Genomic DNA, 13,454 nt, shown 5'->3' on the forward strand with positions numbered 1-13,454 from the left:
TAGATAGTGTGCAATCAATCCCAGTCACAGATGAAAAGAATAAATTTGACAACATAAAAAGTAAAACATTACAGCATAGTAAAATATACCATAAAATAAGTAAAAACAGACAAATAGCCAACTGGGGAAAAATATATGCATCTTATACATATAAAGAAATCCTTTGAGAAAAAAGCCAGCAACCCAAAAGAAAAACTAAAGCCCATGAATGGACAGTTCAGGAATTATAAATGGTTCTTAAAAAAAAAAAAAAAAAAAGGCTCAACTCTCATCTCAGAATAAGAGAAGTGCAAAATAAAACAATGGTGTACATTTTTCATGATCAGTGTTAGCATAATCATAATGTAAATACTGACTTATTAAAAACTGTAATATAAACTTACTAGAGGTTGGGAAAGGAAGTGATTTGTAGAGATATATGTAAGAATGCTAAATTTTTATTTACCATAGCAGCAGAATCACTACATCACATCTAAAACTGATAAATCATGTAACTTCAGTTATAAGCATTTTATTTAGAAATACCAGAAGAAATAGTTTTAATTCATTTTACAGGCCTTTCGGAATGATTTAAATTTTTTAAACTATGTTCATAAATTACTTGTACTGGGAAAAAAGATGTTATAAAAGTGACAATTAATCTACCTTAACTGCCATGAAGAGCTCTTCTTTAAGTTGTGCAGTTTGCTCAGGTGAGAGCTATAAGTAAACAGAAAGTCAAAAGTGAAATGTTAGACTTACATCAAAGCTCCAACAAGACTAGGGATAAAGAAATTTTGCCTTGAGCAATCACATACCTGCAAGGCTAGAATTGAGGTGATGCTTACTGCCATTGTTTGCATCTTGGGGTTTTCATGCTTACAGAGCCATCTCATAACAAACTTGGCAGCATCAAACCTAAAAAACAGTATTTTTCTCACAGTAAAGCTTGTGACCCTGTATGTGCGAAGTGAAGAAATCATTTAGCCTCCCCAATAAATCCTGTTTAACAAAAAATAGTCTTGGACTTCTAAAGCCTGAGCTATGAAAATCAAGAGCACTTGGTAAAAAGATCAGAAGAGGAAAAGGACAATGTGCAAAAAAGAATGTGAGCAAAATGCCCAAGATTCAAAGAAAGATGGACAGATTCAAGAAAGATTTATTTTTTAGCATTTGATTTCTACTATGATGGGACTGAAAAAGGAAATAAGTTCCTCAAGAGGTAATAATTGATAATCTGAATTGTAGATATTGCTAAAATGCCACAGGAAACAAATCACTAAGCAGACAGAACTCATGCCCTTTTATAGGCGCAGTTGTTCCTCAGCTCCAACTGGTGATTGCCATACAGGAATGAAGACTGACTTGAGAAAGATCTTCCAATTCATCAAGAGAAAGGGGAAATACAGATTTCTTTTTTTTTTTTTAAATGAGGAAGACCACTTTCCCTACTCTATTTTTAAAAGTCAATTCCCATTTTAAGTACACACTTTAATTAGATTTGAGAATGGCTTAGCCTACAACCCTGCATCCACAAATGATATAGGCTTTGTTCATGTCAAACTGTGCTTAATTTTCCTGTTGGCAGCAACTATGTTTTTGAACTCACAAATCTGAGAGATTATAACAGCCTCAAGAGGAATCACTCTGGAGTCTATGATGATGATTTTTAAAATTACTATCAGTAAAATAATAATAAAAAGAATAGCTAATATTTAGAACAGCTTATAGGTCTAAGCTAGGCACTGTGACAAGTACCTTATAAACATTATCATATCCAATCTTCATTAAGAGTTACTATTTTGCAGATGAGGAAACTAATGCAAAGATAATGGAACAGCTAGAACTTGATTCGATGTTTGACTCTCTGGAGCCCATGTTCCTCCCACCCCCACTGACCTGAAATGGAATTACACTTGGTAGACATTTGTAAGTACAGTACTTCTAAACACTTCTTGGAAGAAGCTCAACAGAACATTCTGCCTAAACACCTTATCCCAGTCTTAATTAGACTCTTGCTAGGCTAATAACCAAAAGACAACAATGCTCAGAGTAACAGTGATCAACACCCCAAAATCAGATAGTTAAATTTTATACTTGCCTGTCAAATGGAACATCCACAAGAATCCTGGAATTGGTTAAGGAGAGAAGACAGTTCTTCTGTAACTTTAAGGAAATAAAGGAAAACAATTCTGAGCAAATGTATACTCATTCTAAATAAAGGTTTTAAGCATTTGGAAGGTGCTATCAATAAGCATTTCTTATTGAGAGCTCAATGTGTACCTGACCCTCTCCAAGTTCTTCATTTAATCTTATTAAACTCTGTAACATTCACCTTTGCCTAAAGAACAATCTTTTTCTTTTTTTGGCAAAGAGACAGTCTACCTTACCCCTTAACCCCTGGAACGCTGCCTGCCTGTGTGTCAGTCCAAATTAATTACCAGAAGCCTTGCCCATCTACTGAAAGACAAATGTCCTTCCTAGAACTAATAGCTAACTTTGTGATACAGCTTCTACTTTCTAGCTACGATTGCTAGGGGGTGAACTAGGCCTTTACACGTAGGAAACAAAGAGAAAAGGCCTCCTGGGAAAGCCATAGGAATAGAAAAATGTAACTTCTCTTCGAAATGCCATGAGTAGGCCAGTATGACAGCAGTATAGTGTTTGAGGCAGGGGTAGCAAATCTGAAATGCCAATAAAAACTAAGCAGTAACATAAACAAGTGAAGAAGGCTGAGTGTAAAACAATGGGGCAGTGGTAGGAATTGCCACAAACTGGAGAATTTATGGCCTTTTACAGGGGCGGCTGTTACTCAACTCCAAATGATGATTGCCATGCAGGAATTAAGATTTAATTGAGAAGGATTATCCAACTTTTCAAGAGAAAGTGGAAATACAGATTCTTTTAACAGAGGAAACAGTTCCACTGTTCCCTCTTCCAATCAATCCCAACCTTGCAAATCCCAGCCCAAGAAAACTACAGCATTATAGATTACTCTTTTCTAAGGTTTCACAGAAATAAAATTATACAGTATCTACTCTTTTATGTCTGGCTTATTTTGCTTAGCATATAATGTTTTTGAGATTCATCCATGTTGCACGTATCAGTACTTCATTCCTTCTTATCACCAAGAAGCATTTTCTTATATGAATATAAAACAATTTGTTCATCTGTTGCTGGACATTTGGGAAGTTTTCAGATCAGGGAGGCTATGAATAAAGATATTATGAACATTTGTGTATAAGTCTTAATATGGTTACATGATTTCACTTCTCCAGGAGTGAAATGACTGGGTAATATGAAAGCTGTATGTCCAACTTTTAAAGAAATTATCAGACTGCTGAACTGGTGGTTGTATCATTTTACACTGTTAACATCAACACATGAGAACTTCAGTTGATCTACACCCTTGTCAATACTTGATATTGCCATTTTAAAAATTTCAACCAATCTAGGGGGTACGTAGTGGTATCTAGGTGTGCAGTGGTATCCAAGTATGCCTTTAATTTGCATCTCCCTGATAAACAAAGACACTGAGTATCTTTTCATGTGCTCATTTGTCATCTGCATATCTTTGGTGAAGTATCTGTTCAAATCTTTTGCTTTTTTAAAAAACTGGCATTTTTGTCTTATGCTACTGAGTTAAGAATTCTTTATATTCTGGGTAAAAGTCCTGTGTCATATTTATGAAATAAACATTTTCCCCAGCCCCTGGCTTACCTTTTCATTTTTTAATGTCTGTGTGTATGTTTGAGCAGAAGCTTTTAATTTTGATGAATTCTAATTTATTTCTTTTCCTTTTTTTTTTAACTTTTATTGAGTTATAGTCATTTTACAATGTTGTGTCAAATTCCAGTGTAGAGCACAATTTTTCAGTTATACATGAACATACATATATTCATTGTCACATTTTTTTCGCTGTGAGCTACCACAAGATCTTGTATATATTTCCCTGTGCTATACAGTATAATCTTGTTTGTCTTTTCTACATATGCCTGTCAGTATCTACAAATTTTGAAGTCCCAGTCTATTCCTTCCCACCCCCTCTCCCCCTTGGCAACCACAAGTTTGTATTCTATGTCTGAGTCTCTTTCTGTTTTGTATTTATGTTCTTTTTTTTTTTTTTTTTTTTTTTTTAGATTCTATATATGAGCAATCTCATATGGTATTTTTCTTTCTCTTTCTGGCTTACTTCACTTAGAATGACATTCTCCAGGAACATCCATGTTGCTGCAAATGGCATTATGTTGTCTTTTTATGGCTGAATAGTATTCCATTGTATAAATATACCACATCTTCTTTATCCAATCATCTGTTGATTGACATTTAGGCTGTTTCCATGTCTTGGCTATTGTAAATAGTGCTGCTATGAACACTGGGGTGCAGGTATCTTTTTGAAGTAGGTTAACCCTAATTCTTATATATATTTTATTTCTTATTTTTTCTGTAACAAATATGAATTCCTTTTCTAGTCTCTCTCTTTCTCTTGGATAGGATGAAAAATCAGAACTAAATAATACCTACTTTTCATATATTTGTCCTGAAGTAAGAAGCACAAATATTCAATTCAAATTACCTGCTGGTAATGGGGAAAATTTTTCAGAGCCTTGAAAAGTAGACAGGTAACCTCTGACAGCAGACGAACAGGCATCCCCTTGGCCAGGCCCTGGCGTGTTAAGTTGAGGGCGCAAGCACTGGCTGTGAACTGTACTGGAAAATCCAATGGATGATTCCGCATTCCTATAGCCACAAGCTGAAGATAAACTTGTTTTTAGTGGCATATGACAACATTAGCATTCTTTATACACTCCTGTTTTTGTCTTAGTTGCCAAAAATATTTGCTCCTCAGGACAAAAAGTTAATAGATATCCCCCACCCTCAGCACTTATTTTTTAGGACATCAGCAATACCTTCCAATCCAAATGCAGACATTAACTAGCTGTGTGACTTTAGGCAAGTCACTTCCTTTCTCTGGACCTCTGTTTCCTCATCTGTGATTTCAAAATCATCTATTGAGCCTCCCTCTATCTAAGGCATTCTGATAAGCACTACAGGGAACACAACATGGATCACTTACACCCTATCCCTTAGCATAAAACCCTGTGAAAGAAATAAGCTATGGAAAAAATAACATTGTTAGGGACGTGAAAAAAAGCACCATAAAAAAAAAAAGCACCATAAAAGAGGTATAAAAAAAGTACTATGCCAAATAGCTATGCAGGGAGCAATCATTTCTGATACAGAAGCCAAAGACTTCACACAAAGCACATTTAGGCAAGTTCTCAGGATTTGGACAGGAGATAGAGGTAGGAGTAAAATGGAGAAGGAATTCCTAGGGAAGGGAAATGTGACAAGGAGAAACACAGGGTGGACAAACAGATGGGATGAATCCACCAAGAAAGGAGGAAGAAATTTGAATCTGGAAGAATCTGAAAAGCGGTAAAACCTAACATTAGAAAGGTAAGTAGAAGACAGACTGTAAAACCTAGAAACAAATGTAAAATGAAGATGTTGTACTAGACTTAGACCACACCTGCTCTAATATTTAGGGACGTGATCCATTTCATTTAATAGTCCCATCTCACCTCAGAGACCAGTCTGCTGATATACGCATGAACCATGGTTTTGAGACACCAGAGCCCCTCACTTTGACAGCAGTGTGAAATCAGACCTAGAATATACTTCTAATATGGAAAATGCCTTTTTTCTATATTGCTCAACTGCTCTTAGGATTTCAATAGACCTCCATCATCGGCAATGTAAACATGTAGAAAGCAAAAGAAACATGATGGTGTTTAAGTTAAAAAAATCATACAATCATAGATATGAAAAGGAATTTTAGAACATGCAATTTAATCTCCTCATTACAGATGGGAAACAAAGATCCAGAGCTGTTTCCTTTATAAAATACTGCTTTTAAGTATGACTATATCTAATCTCCTATGAGTGCAGAAATAGCCCTCTTTTTATGGAACTGCAAAGAATTACAAATAATAAGAACAAGGTGACTTTAAGACTCTTCATTTTTATGTTAGTTCCATTTAATTTTAAAAAACTGCAGTTTTCTTTCCCAAACCACTTAATACTGCCAATTACATTTAATATAAATTCATCCTTCTATAAACCAAAGAAAAATATGGCCCTATTGATACTGGTAATTTTACTTTATTTACAAAATATTTTAAAATGATAGATTTGGCTATCTTCAATTATTGTTATTTTGTTACATTCTTATTGGAGATACTGTTGTGTTTTCTTTCAGAAAATTATATTTAAGATTTTTAAAGAGTAAACAAATGAATAAATAAAAAACAATGTTTAGGGCAAAGTGAATTCATGTTTATACATTAAGTACTGTTTTAGGCAAAATAGTGCAATGGTTCTATAATCGTCTTCTAAGACCAAATCCAATAATTTTGATGATTCAAATGGATTCTGATGCTCAAAACAAGAGATAATCTGTCAGTTTAAATCTAACATTGTTTCCTTTCTCTATGAGGGCACTTTGACTCAAAGTAGAATAAGGCATATAAGTTACTGTATTCAGTGTGTTTGGTGAACAACTTTAATTGAACCAAGTAAAAGTGATAATAAAAACTACATTTTTGAGGTGTAGTTACCTTTAATATAGCAGGCATGGTTACCTGCATTGAAAATGTCTCTGTGAAGAGCCTGTAGAGGGCTTCCTTCATAAAACATGACCTATTCCTATACCGGTTCAGTGCTTCTGAAATCTGAGTCATATTGGCTCCTCCAGCAACCTGGAAAGCAAAGATGTTACCAATAGGATTCACCATTCCTCTTCAAGCACAGGCTTTTAGGGACCTTGAGTATTTGAAACAATAAATATTTGATTAAATGTTTCAGGAACCTTACAAAGTTGATCTCATTCAATCATAATTCTGATAGGTAAATGTTCTCCTCAACCTCATCTTTACAGATGGGTCCAGAGAAGTGATAGACGCTGCTAAATGTAACAAACCAATTAAAGCAGTAGGGCAAAATTCATACCATCTCTCTACAACTATATTACAGCTGAGACCTCAACTGAACAATGAATAGCATATAAATGTTTCAGCAACCAATAACCATGAGTACATGTCTTCTACATACTCATACAGGATAAATTAGACAATAAAGACAGGAAAAACCCACATAAAATAACTAAAATAAAAAAGGAGTTGACCTTTTATAGTACTAATTTATTTAGTTATTATTTATTTAATATAATTCTCCCTTGCTACCACTGAAGTAATAATTTCAAAAAGTCTATATATAGACTTTGAGTCAGAAGGATAATGGTACCCTAGATAAAACTAGATATGACCCAGTTTTCAGCATTCCTGGGTGGTGAAGAAAAAGAATAAAATAAAGAAGTAAAATTCAGAATCTTACAAAATGAAAAGAAAAACAACCCTTCTCCTCTCTACCATGACCAGCAGTAACATTATCACCCACTGAAGAAACATCACATCACTAAATTGACAGAAGAGTGCTTTTGAATTAGGAACCCTGTCAATTAAATGCCAAGAAATAAGAAGATTCAAACCAATTCCACATACAGCTACTGTTAAAGAATTTTTAAAAAAAAAAAAAAAGCAAACCCACACTTTAAAGCTGAGAAAAACCCATCCAATAAACAACAACAAATCAGAAGAAAAATGTAACACTTTAAAGTGAATTAAATATTCTTAATAAACATTTTGGGATATGAAAAAATACCTCCAACGAAAAGATGAAACAAGGGTTCATTAAACTTGGGAAAGAAAAAGACAAAATCATATCAAAACCAAGTTACAAAGCATCGAAGGAAGAATAGAGTTGAATAAAATTTTATTAAGAGGAAGAAATGCAAGAAACAAGAGGCGGAAATTTTTTAAAAGAAAGAAGTAAAAAAAAAAAAAATCTAAGATTGAGTGCTGATATAGAAAAAAGACAAAGAAGATCCAACACACATATACGTGAAGTTCCTGGGTGGGAAAATGAATATTTAAAACTACTATCAAGGAAAACTTTCCAGAAATCAAAAAAGACCTAAATCAACACACTGAAAGAACCTACCAAGTATCTGGGAAAACTGACCCAGATCAAGTCTGACACATATCACAGTATAAGTATTAAATTTAAAGGTACATAAAAAAATCTTCAGGGACTCCACATAAAAAGATCAAACAAATTAGAGCATTAGATGGTCATCTGACTTAACAAGCAAAATACAGAGAAATGTAACAGTGGAGAAGCATTTTCAAGAATAAGGAAAGAAAAGGGTAAACAAAGGATTTAATAACCACACTTACAACTTCCAGAGGAAAGTTTGGGCAGTAAACTATGGTTCATTTCCATCAATTTCACCTCTTACCACAGTAACAGCTGTTCATGCCCTCCTACCTGCAACCACCAGTACGTGTTCCTAGATCTGCCCACACTTAGCTTGTGGGAGTCCTGGACTCTGTCCTCAAATATCATGGATCTGTGCTCTGATCCCCAATTGCTGCTTCTGACAACAGGTACAAAGAGGGGACAGCCACTGTGTTGCACCCCCTTGTCAACTGTTCAAAGCACCTGTCCCATCAGCTAAAGTAACTTCCAGGGGATTTAAAGGGCTAGTGCCCCTCCCCTTTGTTTTTCTTTTCCCCCTTTTAGGAGACAGAGGTTGATGACTAAGACATTCAAAACAAATGTATATACAAAGAAAATTCCTAAGTGACTGCATATGCCCAGGAAAAGGCTCAAAAAAGACCTAAAAAGCCTTACAGTTTATACTTTGGGCTGATTCTTGACACAGATCCAAAAACCAAAAACTTCAAACCCTAGGGAAGAGAGAGAATCTGATTTCCAGAGTTACCATATTATTAGTTTTATATGTCCAGTTTTCAACAAGAAAATCACAAAGCATACAAAGAAATAGAAAGTATGGTCCATTCAAAAGGAAAAAAAGAAAAATCGAAAGAAACTGTCCCTGTAAAAGACCTGATAGCAGGTCTACAAGACAGACTTCAAAACAACCAACCTAAAGATGTTCTACGAACTAAAGGAAAAATGTAGGTTAAAGTCAAGAAAATGATGTATTAACAAGAGAAAACTCAATGGAGACTAAAAAAACTAAAAAAGAATCAAAAGGAAATTCTGAAGCTGAAAAGTACAATAATTGAAATTTTAAAAAGAAATCACTAAAGGGATTCAAGACAGGTTGGGGCAGGAAGATGAAAGAATCAATACACTTGAAGATAGGATGCTGGAAACTGTGTCAGAGGAACAGAAAGCAGAAAGACTGAAAAAAATTAACAGACCCTAAGGAACCTGTGGGATACCATTAAACAGATAAACATATACACTTTAGAAGTCCCAGAAGACAATTAAAGTGGCAGAGGATATTGGGAGGGGTGGGGAATAGATGCAAAGTCTCCAAATTTGGTGAAAGACATGAATACAAACTTCCAAGGAACTCACGGAACTCCAAGCAAGATGAACTCAAGAACACTCACAGCAAGACACATTATCATCAAACTCTCAAAGGTCAAATATAGACCTTCGAAAGAAGCAACAGAGAAGCAAATCATCACATACAAAGAATCCTCAATAAGATTATCTGCAGATTTCTCATCAGCTTTGGAAGTCAGAAGACAGTGGGGGTGGGTAATAGCTCAGTGGTAGAGCATATGCTTAGCATGCATGAGGTCCTGGGTTCAATCCAGTATCTCCATTAAAAAAAAAAAAGTTCCAAAAGACAGTGGGCTGATATATTCACAGTGTTACAAGAAAAACATTGTCAACCAAGAATCCTGTATCTGGCAAAACCGTTCTTCAAAAGTGAGGAGAGAGACATTTCTATACGAACGAAATCTGAGAAAGTTCATTACCACTAAACTTGGCTTGTGAAAATGCTCAAGGGTGTCCTGCAGGGTGAAATGAAGGAACATGAGGCAGTAACAAGAAGCCATGTGAAGAAATAAAGCTCTCAACAGACATAAATACAAGGGCAATTACAAAAGCTAGTGACATTTTTTAGCCTGTAACTCTACTTTTTTGTTTTCTACATGATTTAAGAAAGAAATCCTTTTTAAAAAGTATTAATCTAAAAGCTAGTGCTGGGGGGAGGATATAGCTCAAGTGCTAGAGCACATGCTTAGAATGCACAAAGTCCTGAGTTCAATTCTAGGTATTTCCGCTAAAAATAAATAAATAAATAAACCTACCCCCCCCCCAATAACAAAAATAAAATAGATTTTTTAAATTAAATCAAAATTTTAAAAAGTTAGTGCTGTTACTTTGGGTTATAACTCCAAATTTTATTTTCTACACAACTTAAGAGAAGAACACATTAAAAATCATTTTTATTTTATGCTTTGGGGCAGACAATGTATAAAGATGTAACTTGGGGGCATCATCAATTAAAAGACATTGGGACAGAGATGTAAAGGAATAGTTTTTATGTTATTGAAATTAAGCTAGTATAAATTTACATAAGAGTGTTATAACTTTATGATGTTAAATGTAATCCTCATGGTAACCACAAAGAAAATAGCTATAGAATATACACAAAAGGAAATGAGAAAGGAATTTAAACTATCAAAAAAAAAATCAGCTGAACAAAGAAAACAGTAATGCAGGAAATAAGAGACAAAAAAAAAAAAAAAGCTATAAAGCATATAGAAACCAAAGAACAAAATGAGAAGAGTTCCTTCTCATCAGTAATTACTTTAAATGTGAATGGATTAAACAAGCTAAACCAAAAGCTGGCAGAAGGATGGAAATAATACTTGTTAAAGCAGAGATCAATGAAATAGAGAATAGAAAAATAATTTTAAAAATTATTGAAACCAAGAGTTGATTCTTTGAACAAACCAACAAAACTGACAAATGGATGGACTAGGAAGAAAAGAGACTAAGAAAAAAAGGGCTCAAAATACAAAAATCTGAAAGGAAAGTCAGGACATTACTACCAATTCAACAGAAAAAAAACAAAAACAGGATTACAAGAGAGTACTATGGACAACTATACCCCAAAAAACTGGAAAACCTAGATGAAATGGGCAAATTTCTATATATACAAGATCTAATAAGACTACATCATGAAGAAATAGAAAATTTAAATAGACCTGTAACTAGTAAGAAATTTGGATCAATAATCAAAAATCTCCCAACAAAGACCCGGTTGGTTCACTAGTAAATTCTACCAAATATTTAAGGAAGAATTAATACCAATCCTTCTCAAAATTTAACAAAAACTGGAGAAGGAACACACTCTTGACTCATTCTATGAGGCCCACATTACCCTGATACCAAATCCAGACAAAGACACTACAAGAAAAGGAAACTAGAGATTAAGACTCCTTATAAACAGAGATTTAAAAATCCTCAACAAAATAAGGACAAACTAAATTCAGCAGCATATTAAAAGAATTGTATACCATGGCCAAGTGGGATGTATTCCTGGAATGCAAGAATGGTTTAACATATGAAAATTAATGTACTATATATACCACATTAGCAGAAGGAAGGAGGGGAACACATGATCATCTCATTTAATGCAGAAAAAGCATTTGAAGAAATTCAACACCCTTTCTTGGCAAAACACTCAACAAACTGGGAATAAAAGGAAACTACCTCAATTTAATAAAAGCCATGTATGAAAAATCCACAGTGAATATCATACTCAATGGTGAGAGACTGATCACTTTTAAGATGAGGAACAAGACAAGGACACCCACTTTAATAACTTCTGTTGAACACAGCAATGAAAGTTCTAAACAGAGCAATTAGGCAAGAAAAAGAAATAAGAGGCATCCAAATTGAAAAGGAAGTAAAATTATCTGTTTGCAGATTATATAATCTATATATGTAGAAAACTCTAAAGATTCCACCAAGAAAAACCACAAAAACCAAAAATCTCACCCATTAGAGCTAATAAATGACTTCGGCAAAGTTACAAGACACACATAAAAATCAGCTGCATTTCTATACAGTAACAATGAACAATCTGAAAAAGAAATTATGAAAACAACTCTATTTACAATAATACAACAAAGTACTTAGAAATTAGCCAAGGAGGTGAAAGACTTACACAATGAAAACTACAAAACACTGCCAAAAGAAATTAAAGACATAAATAAATGGAAACAGTATCACTTGTTCATGGATTAGAAATCTTAAAATGTCAATACTACCCAGAGTGATCTATACATTCAGTGCAATCCCTACAAGCTTCCAATGACCTTTTTGGCAGAAATACAAAAACACATTCTAAATTTATATGGAATCCCAAGGGATTCACATGTCCTGATTTCAAAACTTTCTACAAAGCTACAATAATCAAAACACTGCTGCATCAGCATAAAGACAGACGTACAGACCAATGGAATAAGATAGAAAGCCCCCAAATAACCCTTCATATATTCAGGCAAGCGATTTTTGACAAGGGTACTAAGGCATTTTGGTGGGGAAGGGACAGTCTTTTCAAAGAAGTAGTGCTGAGAAAACTAGATATCCACATGCAAAAGAATAAAGTTATGGAACCTGACATAAAACCATATACAAAAATCAGATCAAAATGGATCAAAGACCTAAATTTAAGACCTAAAACTGTAAAATTCTTGCAAGGAAACATGGGGCAAAAGCTTCACAACATTGGATTCAGCAATGATTTCTTGGATATGACACCAAAGGTACAGGCGACAAAAGAAACACAGACAAACTGGACTTCATGAAAAAAGACAACCCACAGAATGGGAGAAAATATTCACAATCAGATATCTGATGAGGAATTAATATCCAGAATATATAGAGAACTCCTGTAAGTCAACAACAACAACAAAACAAACAAATAAACAACCAACCTGATTCAAAAAATAAGCAAAAGACTTCAACAGACATTTCTTCAAAAATAAACCAGTGGTCAACAAGCTCCAGAAAAGATGTTCAATATCACCAATCAGTATAGAAATGTAAATCAAAACTTCAGTGAGATACCACCTCACACCATTAGGATGGCCATTATTGGGGGGAAAAAAGCGTTCGCAAGTACGTGAAGAAATTGGAACATCTGTGCACTGTTGGTGGAAATGCTGTAGAAAACAGTATGGAAGTGTCTCAAAAAATTAACAGAATTACCATATGATCCAGCAATTCCACTTCTGGGTATATACCAAAAGAATTAAAAGTAGGGTCTCAAAGAGGTATTTGTATACCCATGTTCATAGCAATGTTATTCATAATAGCCAAAACATAGAAGTATTCCAAATGACCATCATTAATAAATGGATAAGTAAAATGTGGCATATACATGATGGCTATTATTCAACCTGAAAAAGGAAAGAAATTCTGTTGTATGCCGTAACATGGATGAACCCTGAGGACACTATTTTAAGTGAAATGAGCCAGTCACAAAAAGACAATTACTATATGGTTCTACCTATAGTGTAGTCAAAATCATAATAACAAAAAGTAGAATGGGAGTTGCCAGGGTCCAGGGAGAA

General features: G+C 34.3%; 1 protein-coding gene across 1 annotated transcript in view; it reads right to left on the reverse strand.

The window, feature by feature from the left end:
• Window positions 1-13,454, reverse strand: part of ZYG11A (zyg-11 family member A, cell cycle regulator) — a 55,392-nt gene that overhangs the window by 12,387 nt on the left and 29,551 nt on the right. The window contains 5 exon segments of the mRNA XM_010951784.3: window positions 646-699; window positions 798-897; window positions 2,081-2,145; window positions 4,556-4,732; window positions 6,600-6,740. Of these exon segments, the coding sequence (XP_010950086.3) occupies window positions 646-699; window positions 798-897; window positions 2,081-2,145; window positions 4,556-4,732; window positions 6,600-6,740 (537 nt within the window).

This window comes from Camelus bactrianus, chromosome 13, assembly GCF_048773025.1.
Source record: "Camelus bactrianus isolate YW-2024 breed Bactrian camel chromosome 13, ASM4877302v1, whole genome shotgun sequence".
NCBI classification, from domain to species: domain Eukaryota; kingdom Metazoa; phylum Chordata; class Mammalia; order Artiodactyla; family Camelidae; genus Camelus; species Camelus bactrianus.